This window comes from Leptonychotes weddellii, chromosome 4 (genome assembly GCF_054177405.1).
Source record: "Leptonychotes weddellii isolate Sample4059 chromosome 4, ASM5417740v2, whole genome shotgun sequence".
NCBI lineage: Eukaryota > Metazoa > Chordata > Mammalia > Carnivora > Phocidae > Leptonychotes > Leptonychotes weddellii.
Genome location: NC_138372.1, coordinates 19,298,306 through 19,318,643, shown reverse-complemented (window position 1 = coordinate 19,318,643; position 20,338 = coordinate 19,298,306). Strand labels below are relative to the sequence as shown.

Here is a 20,338-nt window from a genome sequence, read left to right as displayed (position 1 = left end):
ACGACCTGAGATCAAGACCCAAATGCCCACCCAACTGAGCCACCCAGGCACCCTAAGCTAGAATATATTTTAAGTGATAGGTGTGTCTTCATTTAGAGTTTTTAAATATTTAGATGTAATAGGTGCGCCTCTATTTATATCTTTGTCCCAGGCTCTATAGATGTGAGTGGTGGGCATTTGCTTTTCACTCAACACATGCGACGTTTGCATCAGAACTCACCACCCAGGCTCAGAAAGCAAACAGATTCAGATAGGGAGGGATATTCAAGATACCTCCAGAGTTCAAGCACTTCTCTCACCCCTGTTGCCAATACTCTGGGTTGAGCCACCCTAATTTCTTACCTGGTGTGGTAGAATTTATATTCTGTCAATTTAGCTAAGCTGGAACTATGTTTCCCAGAATTCCCTTTCTTGTGTAGTTTTGGGTGAGAATTTGCCACAGAGGAAGATTTAGGCACGATTTGGAGGCAGAAGGGAGGCTGTAGGCATGCCTACTCTTGGAAGGTTGATACAGGGTCAGATGCTGCCATAGCTCATGCATGTTTTCCCTGATCTGCTGGCTCCCCTTGTCCTTGTAAGGCAGCAGCTGGGCCCACAGCTCCTCCCAACCCCCTTGGTTCTCTGCCTTCTGCTTCTGCAACTCCAGGTTGAAGTGTGTGTGTCGATGAAGGGCAGCTTCTATTGCTGGTCGTCAAAATTGGAGGCTTGAAGGTGTGGAGAGACCCACAGGAGATCTACTTTGTCCTCGTGGGTTCCAGCTCATCTTTGGGAGTCCTGTTTGACCTTGACATCCACCACTTCATGTCCATCTTTCAGAACACCCATCTCTCAGACCTGCCTTGTTGACTTCTAGCCCAACACCAGATACACAAGCAACAACCTGTGTCATCCGTTTAACCAGCCCTCATAATTATATCGGGTTAAATACCTATAATAAGTCCCTCATTTTATATCACTCCTAATGGTTCTGCTTCTCTGATAGAACCCTGATGGATACACCTGGACTTTCGCAATCGACTCCCAGGCAGCCAGGGTCATCCTGCTAAAACTTGTCAGACATGTCGCTCTGCTCAAATCCTTCCAGTAGCTTCCCACCTCTCTCTAAGTAAATGCCAGTCTTTATTCTCATTGTCCCAGACTCACTTTAGATGTCTCCCAGCAGTCCATATCCTTGCCTCATCTCCAAATGTTACTGGATTCCTCAGCATCGTGGGGAGGCAAATGCTAGTCCTTGGCATGAACTCAATGAAGCCTGCTGTAGTGGAAAGCACAGAAGCTTCGGCACTCATGTCTGACCCAACTGGACCCATGAAGGCTCTGGCTTGCCCAGAAACAGCCCAGTAGAATGAATTCACATAATTCCAAAGTGCAGACTCTTAAGACCCTGTTGGTGACCAGGAGACCAGAAAGTGAAAAATTGCTGAGAGATAAATTCCTCACTCTTCTTCCTTCTTACGGACTATTCTGAGACATAGTGGCTCTATGTCACCTCTTTGAAGAGATCCCATGTCACTGAGCAACTGGCTTTGATTTTTGTGGGACTCTGGCCAGCAAAGTAATGCACTAGCTTGTATTTCTTTCCTTCCTTCTCTGTTTCACTTCTCTTTCCCCCTGGCTGTGGGGATTGCAACTCCCAAGAAAACATTAGCATACAACCTTCGATTTGGGCTCTGTTTTCTAGGGAACAGAGGCTGACAGTACCAGAAGAGGTCCCAGAAAACAAACCTTCAGTGTATGATTCTGTGGTTGTTCTTCTGACTTATGTGAAGGCAATAGGGATCTCATTGCTGGTAGCAAGTGGAGTGATAACCTTGGCCTTCAGTTGGCAACAATGATGAAAGCTTTCTCCTGTGGTGAAGGGAAGACTAAAACAAAAAACCACATCCAGGAGCTGGCAGGTTATAAATGGCAGTTGCAAAGGACTCTAAATGTACAACTTTAGTAGATCTCCTATGTCAGAGTCAAGTTCCTGACAGGGAAAGAGTAGGACCCTGAGACCTGGGATAGGGACATTAGGGAAGACAAACCTGAGAATCTTTATCTCATAAATTCTCCTGAGTTTTCCTGGGGGGTAGAGCAGCCCCTGACCTCTTGCCAAGGAAGAACAATTTCCCTTTTCCTTGAGACTATGCACTAATCTCACAGGAAGCAGGCGCATCATAAGATGACATTTATTCTCCTCAATACTTGCTCTCATCACCTCCTCAAATAACCAGGGTCAGTTCCCAGCAAATCCTGAGTGGGGAAATTTAAGTCCTGACCTGAGAAAAATAAGCTACACATCAAAGGAATCAAAAAACCTAGTTAATATATGTGGGAGAGATCTTGGGGGTTTTAGACATGGCAGTGAGGGGGCAGGCAAGGCAGAATGTAAGACTGGCTAATAGGGATCTCATCATCATGGACCGCTGTCCCATAGTTCAGGCTTCAATATTCTTTTTTTTTTTTCTTAAGATTTTATTTTTGAGTAATCTCTATACTCAGTGTGGGACTCAAACCCACAACCCCAAGTTCAAGAGTGCATGCTCCACTGACTGAGCCAGACAGGCATCCCAGTCTTCAATATTCTTGCAAGGATAGCTAGATCTCAGGGGCACCTGGGTGGCTCAGTTGGTTAAGCATCTGCCTTCGGCTCAGGTCATGATCCCAGAGTCCTGGGATCAAGTCCCACATCAGGCTGCTTGCTCAGCGGGGAGTCTGCTTCTCCCTCTGCCCCTCAGCCCACTAGTGCTCTCTCTCCCTCTCTCTCTCTCTCAAATAAATAAATAAAATCTTTAAACAAAAAAAATGTTTCCTTTTTTAAAAAAAAAAGGATAGCTAGACCTTATCCGGTAGATAGTTTCCAAAGATGGTCACAATCAATTCCTTCCCTCCCTCTATATACGTGCCACCCCTCACATCAAGAGATGGAGTCTGTTTTCCTCTTCTCCTTGAATCTAGACTGGTCTTGTGATTTGCCTTAACTAACAGAATATGGTAGAAGGACACTGTTCCAGTTCCAGACCTAAACTTCATGAAGACTGGCAGCTTCCATTTCCTCCCTCTTGGAAGCCAGCCACCATGTAAGACACACACTGAGACCCTCACACTGTGAGGAAGTACAAGTTAGCCATGCGGAGACACCATATTAAGAGAGATGACTGGGGAACCTGCGTGGCACAGTCAGTTAAGCATCCGTATCCAACTCTTGATTTCAGCTCAGGTCATGATCTCAAGGTCATGAGTTCAAGCCCCACATCGGGCTCCATGCTCAGCGTGGAGTCTGCTTGGGATTCTCTCTCCCTCCCCCTCTGCCCCTGCTCCCTTGTGCGTGTGCTCTCTCTCTCTTTCTCTCAAATAAATAAATCTTTTAAAAAAGGAGATGACTGACCAGTCCACAGGTGTTCCATCCATCCCAGCTGAAGTGCCATTTATGTAGGTGAAAAGGACATCTTGGACATCTCTTCTCCTACAAACACCTGTAAATATCACATGAAGCATATGGACACCCAACTAAGCCTAACCCAGATTACAGAATTATGAAAAATAATAAATTGTGGTTGTTTTAAGCCTTTAAGTTTGGGGGGAGTTGTTATTCAGCAATAAATAATTGAAATATGGTCTTAAAACTTTGCAAGGATGGTTCTTTAAAGCAGGATGGTGGCCTACAATAAATGAGGTCAAGATGCTAGAACTTCCATGATAGAGTATTTAAGAAGAGGTCGGAGGGCGCCTGGGTGGCTCAGTTGGTTGGGCGACGGCCTTCGGCTCAGGTCATGATCCTGGAGTCCCGGGATCGAGTCCCATGTCGGGCTCCCTGCTCGGCGGGGAGTCTGCTTCTCTCTCTGACCCTCCCCCCTCTCATGCTCTCTCTCTCTATCTCATTCTCTCTCTCAAATAAATAAATAAAATCTTTAAAAAAAAAAAAAAGAAGAGGTCGGAAAGTTCAAGGAGGTGGGAATGGAAGATCCAAGAAATCAGCACCTGACTATGTTCTCTAGGAGGGCCCAGAGGACACTCTCTTTACTGAAGCAATGAGGGGTTCACTGAGAAATGGACATCAGCATCTCTGAGTGGTTCAGTGGTATCTGTCTTTGGTAGGCCGAGATGAAGAGTAAGAGATGCGGCCATGGAACTGGCATCCCTAATATCAATAGTAATGTTGGGATTCCAGAATGACAGAGGTAGCATCCAAGGCCAGGTGAGTATGATTAGTGTCATGGGCAGCAAGGCCAAAGTGACAATGAGGGTGCCTTGATCTGCAGGGATCTGTGGCAAATTGACTATGGGGACAGGATGGATGGACAGCTGACTGGGTAATCCTCAATTTTTATTTATTTATTTATTTATTTATTTAAAAGATTTTATTTTGGGGCACCTGTGTGGCTCAGTCGGTTAAGCACCCGACTCTTGGTTTCGGCTCAGGTCATGATCTCAGGGTCATGAGATCAAGCCCTATATTGGGCTCTATGCTCAGTGTGGAGTCTGCTTGAGATTCTCTCCCTCTGCCCCTCCCCCCACTCTCATGAGTGCACACTCTCTCAAATAAATAAAATCTTAAAAAAAAAGCTTAAAAGATTTTATTTATTTATTTATTTTTAAGATTTTGTTTATTCATTTGACAGAGGGAGAGAGACAGTGAGAGAGGGAACATGAGCGGGGGCAGTGGGAGAGGGAGAAGCAGGCTTCCCGCTGAGCAGGGAGCCCGATGAGGGGCTTGATCTCAGGACCCTGGGATCAGGACCTGAGCTGAAGGCAGATGCTTAACAACTGAGCCACCCAGGCGCCCCAAGATTTTATTTTTAAGTAATATCTATACCCATCATGGGGCTTGAACTTATAACCCTGAGACCAATGGTCACACGCTCTACTGACTGAGCCAGCTAGGTGCCCCCTCTCAACTTTTTTTTTTTAATTTAATTTTATTATGTTATGTTAGTCATCATACATTACATCATTAGTTTTTGATGTAGTGTTCCATGATTCATTGTTTGCATATAACACCCAGTGCTCCATTCAATACATGCCCTCCTTAATACCCATCACCGGGCTGACCCATCCCCCCACCCCCCTCCCCTCAACTTTTATATTAAAAAATATCAAGGGGCGCCTGGGTGGCTCAGTCGGTTAAGCGTCTGCCTTTGGCTCAGGTCATGATCCCAGGGTCCTGGGATCGAGTCCTGCATCGGGCTCTCTGCTCAGTGGGGAGCCTGCTTCTCCCTCTCCCTCTCCTTCTGCCTGAAACTCCACCTGCTTGTGCTCTCTCTCTCTGTCAAATAAATAAATAAAATCTTTAAAAAAAAAATCAGGAGCTGATAAGCGGAAGACTGACATTAGCTGCCACAATGGAAAATCACAGTCCCTCATCCAGACCCTAGATCTAAGTTCACATAACCAGAACACCCTGACTGCAGGAGAGGTTATGCCCCATTAAGGAACAACTCTGCAGTGAATGATACCATAGTTACCTAGAGTAAATGTCCCTGCAATCCTTCCCCAAAGGGATCTGCTGCCATTTACTAAGGTAACTGTGCATTGGAAAAAGAAGAATAATCACAATTTTCAAAGATTATTAAAGACATGGAGTCTGAGCTGACACAGAAACTAAGAGACACAAAATACCAACATAAATTTCTGGTTAGAGTGGGGACTAACAGAGGCCAGGTGATAGATGGAGTTTAACCTAAATCCAGTGGATTACATGATCCTTCAGGTACAATGTGGCTGGAGGCTGTCCAGCCAGATAGTCATATGTCGCATCTTGTGGATGTCAACCAGGCTCTGAACTTAGCAACTCTATTGCTTTGGGAAAAAAAATCCATTAAAAAAAATGGCCACGGTGGCAAAGATGGAGGCTATGAATGGACGCCGAAACTGGGGCTCCTTCTCCAAAGTTAATCTAGCAACTGCCAACAAATAGCCAAGCGCCAACAGTAGGCTGCAGTGTATCAGGGAGAACTGCCAGCCACCTGGTGGCAGGTTGGTTATATCAGCCTCCTTCCACTTTGGAGAAGGCAATGATTCATCCCTACTAGAATTTTTTTTTTTTTTCTTAAAGATTTTGTTTATTTATTTTTTTGAGAGAGAGAAAGAGAGTGAGAAACAGCATGAGAGGGTCAGAAGGAGAAGCAGGCTCCCCGCTGAGCCGGGAACCCGATGTGGGACTCGATGCCAGGACTCTGGGACCATGACCTGAGCTGAAGGCAGTCGCTCAACCAACTGAGCCACCCAGATGCCCCTAGAATTGTTTATGTACTCCAAACATGGGTTGCATTTCTTACCCATAGTGCTTCTCAAGCATTACTATCCAAAGGTTTAAAGAATGCTCAATCCATTACCAGGACCAGAGGACCCATTTTATGGCGAAGGATGTGTGCTAATGGCCTCATGCACGTGGCCTTCACTGGTCTTACCATATGCCGTCACTCAGAAGCAGCCAGCCTGAGAAAACATGGAATCAAATGACTTTATTTCCACAAGCTTAAATCTCCTCCTCTGCAAAATGAGGATTATAAACAATAGATGATACTTCACAAGACTGTTGTGGGATAGGACGGAGATCATGTATATAGGGTATTTTACATAGGTCCTGCCGTGCAGAAAGTGCTCGATAAATGGTAGGCATTGTTATGAATTGAATTGTGAAAGACCTCTGCATCCTGAGAGGAACTGGTGGTTGCACTTCAAGAAGCCCAGCAGGGTCGTGGATCCCACTCTAGCATGATCTGCTTTGAATACTCTCAGCTGTTCAGAAAGTCCCTGGCTTCTGGGCGCCTGGGTGGCTCAGTCGGTTAAGCGACTGCCTTCGGCTCAGGTCATGATCCTGGAGTCCCGGGATCGAGTCCCGCATCGGGCTCCCTGCTCGGCGGGGAGTCTGCTTCTCCCTCTGACCCTCCCCCACCTCATGCTCTCTCTCTCTCTCTCTCTCTCATTCTCTCTCTCAAGTAAATAAATAAAATATTTAAAAAAAAAAAAAGTCCCTGGCTTCAATTACATGTTTCTGCCAGGGGATATGGCAGAGATGCCATCACCAAGCAGAGCGGGAGGAAAGGGGAAAAGAAAACTCAGGGTGAGTCCAGGAAATGGAAAATCATAGGATTGGTTGGTTGCCTGGAGGAGAGGAGGCTGTCCAAACGTGATTACAAAAAGCCAGCCTCCAGCCGGAGAGCTGTTATCTCACTGCTGTTCCCATCTAACATCAGGCTCTGAGAAGGAAAGGAAGATTCCTCTTCTCCTCTCCTCCAAGGTAAACCCAGAAGCTAGCAAGTATGAATATCAAGCTGCCAACCTCTGCCAGGCTGCCTGCCTGTGAGCCTTATGCCCTGAGAGCCAGGATACCCATTCCTCAGGGAGGCTATACCCCTGGGTCCCTTGTAGTGCCCTGGACTAGGACTGGTCCCAGGAGATGGGTTGGGGGCTTTTAGGGGCTTGGGGTACCAAACCCGAAGAGACATGAGACTTGGATTATAGGTACCAACTCAGCAATCTGTGGCCTTAACCCTGGCACTTCACTTCTTTGGGCTTTAGTTTGTCATCTGTAAAATGGAGATCAAGCTACCTTACCTGCCCAAAGGACTGGACGATTTCTGAAACCCCTTTAATGCAGGATCTAAGGTGACAGTGAGTTCATCTTTGAGGATAGATGAAGTTATCTGGAAGTGTGGGTTTGAGTATCAGTCGACTGTGGGCTTAAATCCTGACTGCCACCTCCTAGTTGGGCAGTCTTAGGAATATTACTTAACCTCTCCCGGTTTCAGCTTCCTTATCTATAACACATGGTTGAGAACAATGGTATCTACCCCATGGGGTTGTTATGGGTATAAATGACCTTGTGTCATAAAGTGCTAAGTCCTCCATATATGGGAGGTTGTCCGTTTTTAATTCGAGGAAAATTCCTTGAGCTGACAAAGATCACATTAGAGGTGAGTTTGGGGGCATATGTATTTTCCGATTCTGTGCTATAAAAGAAAGAGCGTAAGGTTTGAATTCCGACAGTCTCGAGCGTGTGTCTAGGCTGCACAATTTGCTGTGTGACTGTTGTTGTCACGAGGAAATTGAAAGCCCGCGGCTCCTCAGGAGGGTCCTGGGCTCAATCCAGAGCACCTCGCTGCTTTTTATGGACTCCTCCCGGAATAGGAGGGGGCAACCACCGAGCGGGTCCGAAAGGGCTCTGCAGACCTTCTCCTCCCTCTCCCCCTCCTGTGGGCCAGTGACGAAGCCCGCGCGCGGCGCCATCATGCGGCAGGAGGCGGTGTCGCTCTTCCTGTGCTACCTGCTACTCTTCGCCGGCGGCGGGGCGCAGGCAGGTGAGGGTCCCCGCACCACGGACGGCTGTGGGTTAAAGACGCGGAGAGCTTCCGAATCCCGGCGGAGAGTCTCAGGGTCCCTGGTTCCAAGACGAGAAAGGGCTATTACGATGGCCAGCTCCGGGTCGCTGTAGCCAGGGTCCCAGATTCGAATCCCCACCTGTCACTTCCTCCGTTCCACCGAAGGGTACTCTGTGCCAGGTGGGCGCCAGGCACGGCGCCTTGGGTGAAGTCTCTTCCCTTCAGGGAGGCTCCCCGAAATGGAAGGATGGGGTGGCCCTGAGCATCAGGCACAGAGTAGGGAGCCCCGCTCCCCGCTCCACTTTGTCCCCTCCCGATAGGCAAACGACAACGGGAAGAAGGAGGCTCGGGAGGCGGAGGCTCCGGGTTCTGGGGCGCGCTGACCTACGGGGCGATCGGAGGAGGTGCGTCCGGAGAGCGCAAAGCTCGGGAAGGGGGGCGGGGCTCGGGCCCCTGCTGCAGGCGCTTGCTCATCACCTCCTCTTCCTCCAGGGCTCCTGGCCGCCGGGCTGCCCGCGCTGGGCTTCACGAGCACGGACATTGCCGCCAACTCGGTGGCCGCCTCGCTGATGAGCATGTCGGCCGTGGCGAACGGGGGCGGGGTGCCCGCCGGGGGGCTGGTGGCCACCCTGCAGAGCCTCGGTGAGTGGGCGGCCGGGCCCTCGGGCGGGGACGCCAGAGTCAGGTGACTCTAGGAGTCGGGTGTTCTTACGATCTCCATCCTTCAGTGGGGAAACTGAGGCACCGAGGGACTAAGTAATTTACTCGAGTTCTCCCAGTTAATTAGCACCAGGGCCAGGATTCGAACCTGGTCTTATGCCTCGCTTTTAACCACGAAGGCCAGGTGCCTCACTGATGCTTCGGCCAGGTCACAGCAAGCCTCAGTTTCCTCATCTTTTAACAGGGATGGCCATCCTCAATATAACATTTTATGAATCTGCTCAGTCCCAGAGAACCAGATTGGCAAAGAAAGGTGGTGGAAAGGGGTGCCTGGCTGGTTCAGTTGGTAGAGCATGTGACTTTTGATCTCCCTGTTGTGAGTTCGAGCCCCATGTTGGGTGTAAAGATTATACTTAAAAAAAATTTTTAATTAAAAAAAAATGCATTCACTTCTCTCTCTCTCTTCCACCCCTTTCTTTTCCTTTCCCTCCCTCTCTCTCTGAGGCTTCCAGAATCCTAGAGAAAAGTTGCCCCCGGCAGACTCCTCTCTGCCTTCCTGAATCTTCCATCTGCTCTCAATTCTGAATGACAAAAGCTCAAAGAACCAGCCCAAAAGAATGGAGTCTTTCTCAGAGGGGGCAGAAGACACAGATCAGTCCACACCCCAGCAGTGGGAGGTGAAGGGTGTGGGCAAAGCTAGGGACAGTCATGCACTGTAAGTTGCTTGTGCGTATGACAGGCTTGTGAGGAGGATGAAATCCCTTACTTGTGAACCCCCAGCCCCACAGGGAGGTCACCACTGAGGTGGCTTTTGGGAGCATTATTAATAACACGGTGTGGTCACCACAGATGTGAAGAGAATGAGCTGTTATTGGTGTATTTTCCATCTCTGAAACACATCTCTGATTTGAGATGCCAAGTCAAGGGGGAACTAGGATTCACTTTGCAAAAGTCCTGTCCCCTCTCAAGGCCCCCGTTTCGCTAACTGGAAACGAAGAAGTTAGACTTCACTAATGGTTTCCAGGCATTTGGGTTCCCGGGTCTGGTGCCTGGGCCCCAAGTGACCCGGCTCTATTTGCTTCACAGGGACTAGTGGTGGTAGTGCCCTCATGGGCAAGATTGGGGCCTTCCTGGGCTACGTTGTCCACAAACACCTCGAAAACAGCAAGGAGGAGCAGGAGGATGAGGAGTAGCCAGCAGCAACAGGGAACCCGCCCCTTCTTCCAACTGTAGACCAGAGCTTTCTCTGTCACACTCATCAGTGACCTAAGTGAAAACACGGAATAAAATTCAATCAGAAAACACTTTGCCCTGGGGCGTCTGGGTGGCTCAGCTGGTTAAGCGTCTGCCTTCAGCTCAGGTAACGATCGAGCCCTGGGATCGAGCCCCGCAAAGGGCTCCCTGCTCGGCCGGGAGCCTGCTTCTCCCTCTCCCTCTGCCTGCCGCTCCCCCTGCTTGTGCTCTCTCGCTCTATCTCTCAAATAAATAAATAAATAAATAAATAAATAAATAAATAAAATCTTAAAAAGAAAGAAAATGCTTTGCCCTCTGTGAGTCACCCTTACTGTGAGAAGCCCAACAAGATCTGGCTCTGATTTGCCTTCTCCATACACCTCCGACCCCTTCTCCCCTGAAGCCAACCACAGCTCCTGGAACACAACCAGGTGGTTTTGTCTCTGGGCCTCAGCACCTGCTGTTCTCTCTGCCTCAAATGTCCTTCTGAAGCTCATAACCCAACTGAGACATCCCCTCCTCTGGGATTCCTTCCCAGCAGAGCCTCCTGCCACAGCGTGAACACTCAGGCTCGATTTCACAGGGTGCCTGGGGAGGCAGAGCTCAGTCTGTTCTCAGTGGGAGACGCTTCCAGCTACTTTTCTGATTAGGCAGAGATGGAGAAGCCTGATCTCCATTCTCTGAAGAAGCACAGAGTGGTCTCCCTTAGATGGAGAATATAAGGCCAGACCTTTTCCTTGGGGAAAGTGTGTAACACCAGCTTTCTGAGGGCGTGGCTCGGCCAGGTCTCCTTCCCTCCAAGAACTCTGGAGATCAAATGGACAGTTTGCGAATGGAGCCTTCACACCTTCGGAATGGGAAGGAAAGGCCAACCCAAACCTTTGGGGAGATCCGAAGTTAGCAAGGCCTAGCCAGGTGAACCAAGGTGCCTGGACCTAGGTGGGGTGGGGTTGCATAGGGGTCCCAGAAATCAAATGGCAGTGAAGACAGGGCTGGTGCCAGCACCAGGGTTCCGGTCTCTGAGCGGGCACACCAGCCTCCATGCCAGACCAGCCTCCTGGGGAGATCTGCATCCCTGGGAAGTGGTCATGTGTGCACCACAAAAGCTGGTCACAAAAGGGCCATCGCAGCTGTGTGCAGGCCTCCGCCGCCCCGCCCCACCCCACTTGTAATCCAGACATTCTTCTCCAGTTACCGATGTGTGTGGGAGGGTGGGTAAGAGGTCCCATCCTGCCCGCTCCTGCCTCCAGATCTCACGCCGTCTCTGCGGCGGGCAATCGTGTGCCTCAGCTGGCTTGCCCCAGGCCCCAGAGAAACACTGCTCGTGGAAGAGGTTCATAGGTGGGAGAGACAGCCCCTGCTCCTCACACTCTCTTCATGGCTTGCGTCCAGGAGCAAAAGCTGGGCTGAGTCCTGTCTTGGCTGGGGCCGTCCACAGAGGGGCAGAGAGTGGACTTCTGCCTCCAGAGGGAGGCGGAGTCTCAAGCATCACACTCTACTGAGGCCTGCACCCCGGTTTGTCTATAGGGTTGACATCCCAGAGACATAGTGTGTATCTCTCAACACCTTTAGGGACGGCATTGTCTCCAATTTATCTCTCCTCTCCAATGCCTGGCGCAGGCCTGGCACCCAGTAGGTGCTAATCTATGTGGGTAGAATTGAACTTGAGGTCAGTCTCCTCCCATCTACCTGTCCCTTCACCTTCCCCAATATTCATGGGAAGGATGACTGGGCCTCTTGTTCTTTCTCTTGGGGACCCTTAGTAATACCCACTGTCACTACCATGTAGGCCTGGGGATGGAGGAGCTGAACCCCCTTTAACACTGGTCTGAGTAAACACAGGCCTTTAACCTCTTACTCAGCATTCTCCAGCATAGATGAGGCTGGGGTTTTCAAATAAGACAGTGGAGCATAGTAGTGAGGAATTTCCTCTGGAGTCCTATAGACCTAACACAAGTTCCTTCACTTTATGTGACTCAGCTCCCTCTTTTGTAAGATTAAAGGATAAAGCAGAGAGAAAAAAGCCAAATAACAACCAGGAACTAGATCATGTGACTTTGGAGTCATCATTTACTTTCTGGAGCTCACAGACCCTGTTCTTCCTTTCTCCTAAGGATGGGCACCCTGCCCCCAGGAGCATAAACCCCCCCACTTCTTCCCTTGGTGTCTTTTTTTTTTTAAGATTTTATTTATTTATTTATTTGAGAGAGAGCGAGAGTGAAAGAGCACAAGCAGAGGGAGTGGCAGAGGGAGCAGGAGAAGCAGCCTCCCTGCTGAGCAGGGCAACCGGATGTGGATGCGGATCTTGATCCCAGGACCCCTGGTCATGACCTGAGCCGAAAGTAGACGCTTAACTGACTGAGCCACTCAGGTGCCCTGGCTTTTTTTTAAGATTTATTTATTTATTTATTTATTTATTTATTTATTTATTTATTTTTAAAGATTTTATTTATTTATCTGAGAATGAGAGAGAGAACACGAGAGGAGAGAGGGTCAGAAGCAGAAGCAGACTCCCCGCTGAGCAGGGAGCCCGATGCAAGACTCGATCCTGGGACTCCAGGATCATGACCTGAGCCGAAGGCAGTCGCTTAACCAACTGAGCCACCCAGGCGCCCAAGATTTATTTATTTATTTGGGATGCCTGGGTGACTCAGCCGGTTAAGGGTCTGCCTTTGGCTCAGGTCATGATCCCAGCGTCCTGGGATCAAGTCCAGAGTCAGGCTCCCTGCTCAGTGAGGAGTCTGCTTCTCCCTCTCCCTCTGCCTTCCACTTCCCCTGCTTGTGCACTCTCTCTCTCTCTCTTTCTCTCGCAAATAAATAAAATCAGAGCAAGAGAGAGAGAGAGAGGAGGGGCAGGGGATCCTTAAGCAGACTCCTTGCTGAGCGTGGAGCCCAACTCGGGGCTCGATCCCAGGACCCTGAGATCATGACCTGAGCCAAAACCATGAGTTGGACGCTTTAACCCAGTGAGCCACCCAGGCGCCCCTTCCCTTGGTATCTTACTTCCTTGAACAGCTTCAAGGCCAGAGACAGACAGACAGCTCGGCCCCCAGGATTTCAGATTTGAGGCCTCGGCACTTCTCAGGCTGAATGACACTGAAAATGACCTGTCTTTAAGGAGACACTCTTCTTACCACAGGATCCCTTGGGTCTCTGCAGGATAACGCCTTGCGTTCATTCTGCTGGCATTTCCTGGGCACTCAGTCTGTATCTGGCACTGTGCCAGTTGCTGAGAACACCGTGGTGGAAGAGACCCGATTCCCACCTCCTTGGAGCCCACAGTGCACAAACTAGGAGCCCCCACAAAGTTATCTATGACCCCCTTCTCCCTCCCTGTCACCACCTCCTTGCCCCCATCTCCCTTCACCTATCCTGGCCCTTGTGAGCCATCATGGGCCACAATCATCCTTCTACAAAGTGTGAGGCAGAACGATGAACACAAACCAGAATTCACTTATGCAACAAGTCAGGAGATGCTAATGCACTTTTAGCCGCCTCCTTGGCAATGGCCTTCAGAGAGACAAAAAGCTGAGTCCTGGCCCAGCAACAGGGTGGTGCCTCCAGCAGGTTACCTGCCTTCTGTGAGCCATAGCTTCCTTGTTTTTAAAACAAGGGGGCTTGGATATTATGGTCTCGGAGTTACTCCCTACTCTAAAACTGCTGAGCCTGAAGCACATGCTTCGGAATCCTCTCAGTCCTGTCTGATCCCGGCCCTCTGAGAGTGGATTTTATTTTTAGAAGCTGCCAAAAGCCACCTTGTGATGCCAACTTTGGTGACTAAGGTGGGTGATGGTGCCGAGAGATGCCATGTTTGGTCACAAATGAGGGTGACTAGAGACCAGCAGGGCAGTTCCTCACTCTGAGACCACACCCTAAGACAAGTCCAAAAATAGATCCCATCTGTGTGACTGACTTGATGGAAAACAACACTGAGGTCCTCTGTCCTCATCATTTCTCTCTGGACCTCAGTGTCCTAGTCTATGAAATGGAAGAGGGGAGGAGTTGAACTCTTATCTAGACCTAGAATGTCTTTCCCAAGTACTCAAGTGAGAGGTGTCTTTCTCTTTAATAAAATCCCTTCACATAGGGATTTCTTTTATTCTTTAAGGGCCTCCCTGGCCTCCAGACCCTTGAAAGTAAGCTCACTCCCTCTCAGGGCCAACTTCCCAGCATCCCATGGTGCTATGTGCTGTTATGGCCACCAGGTGGCAGGACAATCCCGCTCTGAATCTCCCTCAGCCTGCATCATCCTTTAGCAGCTTCACAATTACCACCAGCCCTCCCTGGGGCAGACACCACCAGGGATGCTGAAGACCAAAATGAATCAGACCCTGCCCCTGCTCTACAGCACGAGCTCCTGAAGCTCACGGAAGTGGTCACTCCTGAGGATCCCTGCCCCTCCTCTCCCTTGCATTGCCGGCCCTCAGTCCTGCAATGCTGAGATCTCCAAACTCCCCAGCAGAGCATTCAGGACCCTCTGCAATCAGGTCTCACCCCCAGGCCTACAGCCTGTGCTTCCAGACTGAAGCCACAGGGATCTAAATGAAAAGGAGAGGAACACCCCACACACTTCTTGGCTGGGCAGCAGAGAGTGATGCCAGGTACAGGGTCTCCCTGGATTCAGCCTTGAAGGGGGCCTGGGCCAGCAGAGGGCCTGGGTCAGCAGTGGCTGGAGGGAGCTGAGGCGGAGGAGGCCTGTGGCTTCCTGTGAAGAACTAAAGAGCCACTTCCTTTAAGCAGATGGCTGTGGGGGAGGGGCAGAAGAGCAGGGAGTATGGGCTTCCTGGCTTAGGGGGAAAAGAAAGGGGCCCCAGCAAGGCCCCATGGAGAAGTCCAGAGCAACCCTCTATTTCCCTTCCATCTGAGGTTTCTGTGGAGCAAACAGTGCAGACAGGTAGGGTCACACACTTATCATGTGCTATGAAGCCACAGAGAAGGGAATCAGGTTAGGGGCAGGCTCAAGAAATGGAGCCTCGGTTACTCCAAAAAGCAGGCCCAACCACTCACTCCCAAGTAACCAAGTCCAAGTACTAAGCCTCAGAGCCCAGTCCCAGACCTCCAGATCCAAGGTTTTACATATATTAACTCATTTAATCCTGACAACAATCCTCTTGGGTGTTATTAAGATCCTTGCTTTTTAAAAGAAGAGATCACAGCAGAGAGAGGTTAAATGACTTCTCTAAGGTAAACAGCTAGCAAGTGGCAGGACCAGGATTTGAATCTTGACAGGTGCTCTAAAACAGTACTTGGCACCCAGAGAGGACTCTATAAATAATTGTCCAATAAAAGTACTTAATCTTAATCTCCCTTGGTCCCACCCATCCCCCACACTCAATCCAGCAACCAGCCAGCCTGTAGATCCTATCTTCTCATTATTTCTTGAGTCTGCTCACGGCTCTCCACCCACATGGCCCCTCTCATCATCTAGCTCACTACCCTCAGTCCTGGAGGTCACCTACAAGGTCTTCCTAATGGGTCTCCCTGTGTCCACTCTCGTCTATTCTCCACACAGAGCCAGGAAGATCTTAAAATAAAGCAAAACAAAGGACCCCCTCCTTCCAGCTTAAAGCTTAAAGCCCCTCCCCCCCCCAGCTGCCCAACACACTTAAAATTCTACTCCCTTACTCTTGTCTTCAAGGTCTCGAATAATCTGCTCCTCCAAAGCTCCAGAGTCTTATCTCACCTTGCTTCCCCTCCCCCAACTCTTTTCCAGCCATACTGGCCTCTTTTTCCTTTCCAGAACCCTCCAAGTGTGTGCCAACCTCAACGCCTTTCCACAAGCTCTTCCCTCTGCCTAGAACACTTTTGTTGCTTCAGGAGTCAGCTCGAATATAACTTCTCCAGAGACCCAAGCCCCCAGTCTAAATTAAACACTCCGTTATCCCAGCAGCCGGTACCTTATGTTCCTAGAATGGATCACGATTGTAATAAAAGCATGATTGGTGTAAGCATTTGTTACTGTCAGGCTTCCTCACTAGACTCCGAGCTCCCTGAACACAAGCACTGGGTTCATTGTTATTTATCGCTAGCACCCAGCTCAGCTCCTGGCACACAGAAGGCGCCCAAGAGCTATGGTTGAGTGGATGGTCCCGATGGATGGACAGATGAAGGTGGATAAAGAGCAACTGAGTGAATAAATACATTTTAAAATTAGGAGACTATTCACCCTGCCTCTATTCCTCAGGGCAGGTATGCGTGCGATTCACCTGGGAATCCAAGGCCGCCCACCAGGCTTTTCCCAAGCAAGGCCACTGGGCGGGGCTTCCTGGACGGCTGCGTGACGTCACAGGGGAGGCGTGCCCGGAGGCCGCCTCTGCTTCCTAATTGGCGCGCGCGGGGCGGCGGCAGCCACGCTCAGCGCCGCTGCCGTCGGCGGGTAGCTGCGCCGGGAGGGGTGAGGCGGAGGAGTGCGGCGCTGTGTCCCCGTGGCCGGCCACCAGGCCCTGCCGCAGCGGCGCCAGCTTCAGCGCGCCGGGACGCCCCGGGACACGTTCGCGGCGCGCCGAGCGTTTGGCGAGGTTCTCGCCGTTCTACGGGGAGGAGGGGACAGAGGAGGGGCCGCGCGCTGTGTCTAGACCGCTCCCCGCAGCGGGCGGGGCAGATAACGTGTGGCCACGCTTCGGGGCGCCCACTGGAGCACAACTGTTTCGGGCCTCTGACCTCAGAGAGGAAAGTCCCAGAAACACAGCCCCACCCTCCCCCTCACTCTCCCGGACACGCCCCGCCTCCTTACCCCCCACCTTAAGTGTAGACCCGAAAGTGCTGCAGGACAAGGAGTCTGCAGACCTGGTTTCCAGCCCTCTCTCTATGACCCGGAACAAGAGTCCTGCCATCTGCTCCTCAGTCTGCTCATCTGCAGAATGGAGCGGTACGGCATTAAATGATGTGATGTGTAAAGTGCCAAGCACTGGACTGGCGCATACTGGGTCCTTAGTAGATACTAGTTTCGTGCTCCCTGACCCTGACCCTGCCACTGATTTGCTCTGTGGTCTGGAGCAATTTCATTTAACCTCTGTCTGGGGGTCTCACTTCCCTATCTTTTGGCGGCAGAATTGTCCTTCCAGCCCCTACGTTCTGAGAGCTAGGACTTAACTGACTCATTGAATCAGTGATGAGCTGAGACCAGACCCCACCTCCAGGTGTCACTTGACTTCTCTGAGGTTCCTCTGACAAATGAACTTCCTCATCCTCCCTGAGATGCCTCTAATGAGGTTGTGCCTAAGAGAGCGGGACTCCCCTGAGTTTCTGCGCGGTCTTAGGGCCTGCAGGGACTTTAAAGGACATCCCAGACATCCTTCCTCAATGTTTTTGCTGGGGTTGGATCACTACCCCCCCACACACACACACACACTTCCACCACCATGTAAAACCCTTTGGTGACTCCCAATGGCCTCAGGCTACTCAGGAAGACCCACAAGGCCCTACCTGGGTCTCTAGTCTCAGCCACACCCACACCCCTCTCTCCCCGCCAGGCTCTAGACAGACGGAGCTGCTCTCAACTCTCTTTCCTCTCCTCCAGGTATTTGCACAGATGGTTCTCTCCCTGCCCCATCCTCTCAGAGACCTGGCTCGTTCCTCATCCTTGACCATCATGGGACAGGGTGGATCCTGACCCCTAAGATGGATCCCCTTAATTTAGATGAGGACTGGTGACTTCTGACCTCACCCAACTCAGTCACTGCCCTTTGCTTTCTACTCTTCCGACATGCTAAACTTTCAGTTCCTTGAAAATGCAGGGTTCTCTCTTACCTCTAGGCATTGCACCTCCTGTTCTCTCAAACCTAAACACTCTTCTCTTCCCTGCTTTAACTCATACTGGTCCTTCAGAGCTCAGTTTAGAAGTCCTTGACCAGCCCTTCCCATACCATGTACCCTCTTTCTTGCCACTATTTAATGTCTGCTGAGTGAATCCTTTCCCAGGGCTTGTCCAGTCTCTCTTTACATACCTCAGAGACAGGGAGCTCACTACTATTGAAGCAGCCTACTCCATCTGCCCATTAGAAGGCCTCCAATTCCTGCCCACCTCCAACCAGTGCTAAAGAGATACCCTGGAACTGAGGCCCAGAGTGAGCAAGTACTTTGAGGTACTTGATGCAGAGCAGGGTCCACCCACCTGTCCTGGGGGCTTGTGCAGCTCACCTGACCCTAATAGGCATCAGCACCGGCCAGATCCCCCAGAGCCTGGATCAACTTGTAGGCCTGGGACTTGAGACACAACTCATTTCCCTTTCACCTAGGAGCAGTGGACAGGGGACAGGGATGCCAGCACCCTAGTCTGGGTGGGGGAAAGCCACTGGACTAGCACTGGACTCCTATTGCCTCATTCAACCCTGTGTTTCTGGGACTTTCCTCTCTGAGGTTAGAGGCCCGAAATAGTTGCGCTCCAGTGGGCGCATGATATCATGCGATTGATATTGCACGATATGATATTCCCATTTTACAGATGCATAAACTGAGGTTTCTGGATCGATGCTATTTACCTAAAGTCAGGCAGTGAGATCGTGGCAAAGCCAAGATGTAGTTCAAAGCCCAACCTCTTTCCTCTGTCCCTTAGCTTGGTGCCTCTTATCTACCTGCTCTGCTCCCAGGCCCATTCTCCTCAAAGCATCATGAAGTTGTGAAGGGTCCCATTCCCCTGTTCCCCTTAGCTGGGTCCTACCCCCACTGGGGCATCAGCAGCAGTGCCTGGGCAGCAGCTAAGGGCTGACTGAATGCTAGGAGTCATCGCTTCCTTCTGTACCTGGTCACTCCGCAAAACTGCAGAGGGACCCAGAGCAAAATTAGGCAGTGGCCACGGAGCTGTCTTATAGACACCAAGTCTCTGAGACTGGGCTGGGCCATTTATTTGCTCTGTGACCTTGGGTGAGTTTCTTTCCTTCTTGGAGCCTCAATTTACCATCTGTAAAGAGGACAAATTATCCCTTCCCAGGGCCTCAGAGTGCCAGAATTCAGGAAAGCTGCTCTCTCTCCCAGGCTACCTCACCCTTGAACCCTCTGTCCTTGGGGAACAGAGCCCCTCTCCAGGGTCCCTGCGGTAGCAAAACTCCAGCCTAAACTGCACATAGCCTGTCCTCGGTGGGGGTCACAGATCCTGGGTTGGGTGGGCACCAGGTTGGGAAGATCAGCTTCCCCAGCTTCAGCCCCTTTCAGCCTTGATCCCTGCTGGGGAGCCGGCTCTCTTATCACATCTGCTCCTCCACTGTCTGTGGCCTTTGCAGAGCCATTCCCCAGGGGACTCTGCCTCTCCTGCCTCCTCCAGTCTATCCTCCCTCCCTTCCTCCTCCCACCAATGTTTATCCATGCCTACTCTGTGCATAGATCACTGCCTGTCCTTGTAAAGCTCACAGTTCAGTGGGGGAGACGGACAAGGAAACCGAGTTACGATCCACTCACCCATCCCAAATCCTGTTGCCCTCCCTGCTGCTGCCCTCACCCATACAGCCTGTTCTCCACCCTGCAGCCTGTAAAAAGGGAGGTCAGAACCTGTTACTATGCTGCTCTGTCCCCTCCCGTGGTTCCCCATCTCCAAGGAAAAGCCAGCGTCCTTGCTATGACCTGCAAGGCCGGCATGATCTACCTCATCGCCTCCCACTCTCCCATCTGAACACACCATTCCAGCTGCATTGGCGGCCTTGTTGTTTTCAACATGCCAAGCATGCTCCTGGCTCAGGCCTTTGCATCTGTCCTTGGTCCTGCTAGGAGCGTCTTCCGCCGGGTATCCGTGTGGTCTCCATCCCTTCACTCAGGTGTAACCACCTCATCCAGGGGCCTTCCCTGGCTGCCCTCTGTCCTTTTATCTGCTTTATTGTTTTTCTTGCCACTACCAAGTGACATGTAATTATTGTTTATTGTCTGTTCCCTTACAGAGTATAAGTCCCATGAGATCTCCTGAGGTTCACCACCCTCAGAAAAAAAAAATGGAAAAGAATACCAGGAAACTATATGAGTGTGGGGGGGGGGAGGGGGGAAAGAGGACAAGACTAACTTCACTACTATAGACAATATTTAAAGTGTCAATAATTAAAACAACTTGATTGGGGTGCAGGAGGAGACAAGCAGACCAATGGACTGGAATAGACTGTCCGGAAATAGACTCAATGTACAGTTACTTTTTAAATTTTTTTAAAGATTTTATTTAT

At 50.5% G+C, this 20,338-nt stretch overlaps 1 protein-coding gene across 4 annotated transcripts; it reads left to right on the top strand.

The window, feature by feature from the left end:
* Window positions 1-7,102: 7,102 nt before the first annotated feature.
* On the top strand, window positions 7,103-10,270 carry IFI6 (interferon alpha inducible protein 6). Of its 4 annotated transcripts, none has more exons than XR_014144758.1 (6): window positions 7,103-7,225; window positions 8,190-8,285; window positions 8,627-8,710; window positions 8,799-8,948; window positions 9,471-9,643; window positions 10,053-10,270. XR_014144758.1 is itself a non-coding variant. In XM_006748247.2 (5 exons), the coding sequence occupies exons 2-5, from the start codon at window positions 8,216-8,218 to the stop codon at window positions 10,157-10,159; spliced, it is 411 nt and encodes a 136-aa protein (XP_006748310.2). In that variant the 5' UTR covers window positions 7,103-7,225; window positions 8,190-8,215; the 3' UTR covers window positions 10,160-10,270. The 4 variants fall into 4 exon arrangements, 2 of the variants coding, with proteins under 2 accessions (XP_006748310.2, XP_081673984.1); XR_014144757.1 differs by having other exon boundaries at window positions 9,471-9,681; XM_006748247.2 differs by lacking the exon at window positions 9,471-9,643.
* The last annotated feature ends 10,068 nt before the right edge of the window (window positions 10,271-20,338 follow it).

Excerpts from the sequence above, each read along its gene's own strand:
- IFI6 (XM_081817858.1), top strand. The coding sequence starts at position 8,216 with ATGCGGCAGGAGGCGGTGTCGCTCTTCCTGTGCTACCTGCTACTCTTC. Across the intron at positions 8,286-8,626 it reads CGGCGGCGGGGCGCAGGCAG|GCAAACGACAACGGGAAGAA; the intron begins GTGAGGGTCCCC and ends CCCTCCCGATAG. Across the intron at positions 8,949-9,210 it reads GGCCACCCTGCAGAGCCTCG|GGATGGCCATCCTCAATATA; the intron begins GTGAGTGGGCGG and ends ATCTTTTAACAG.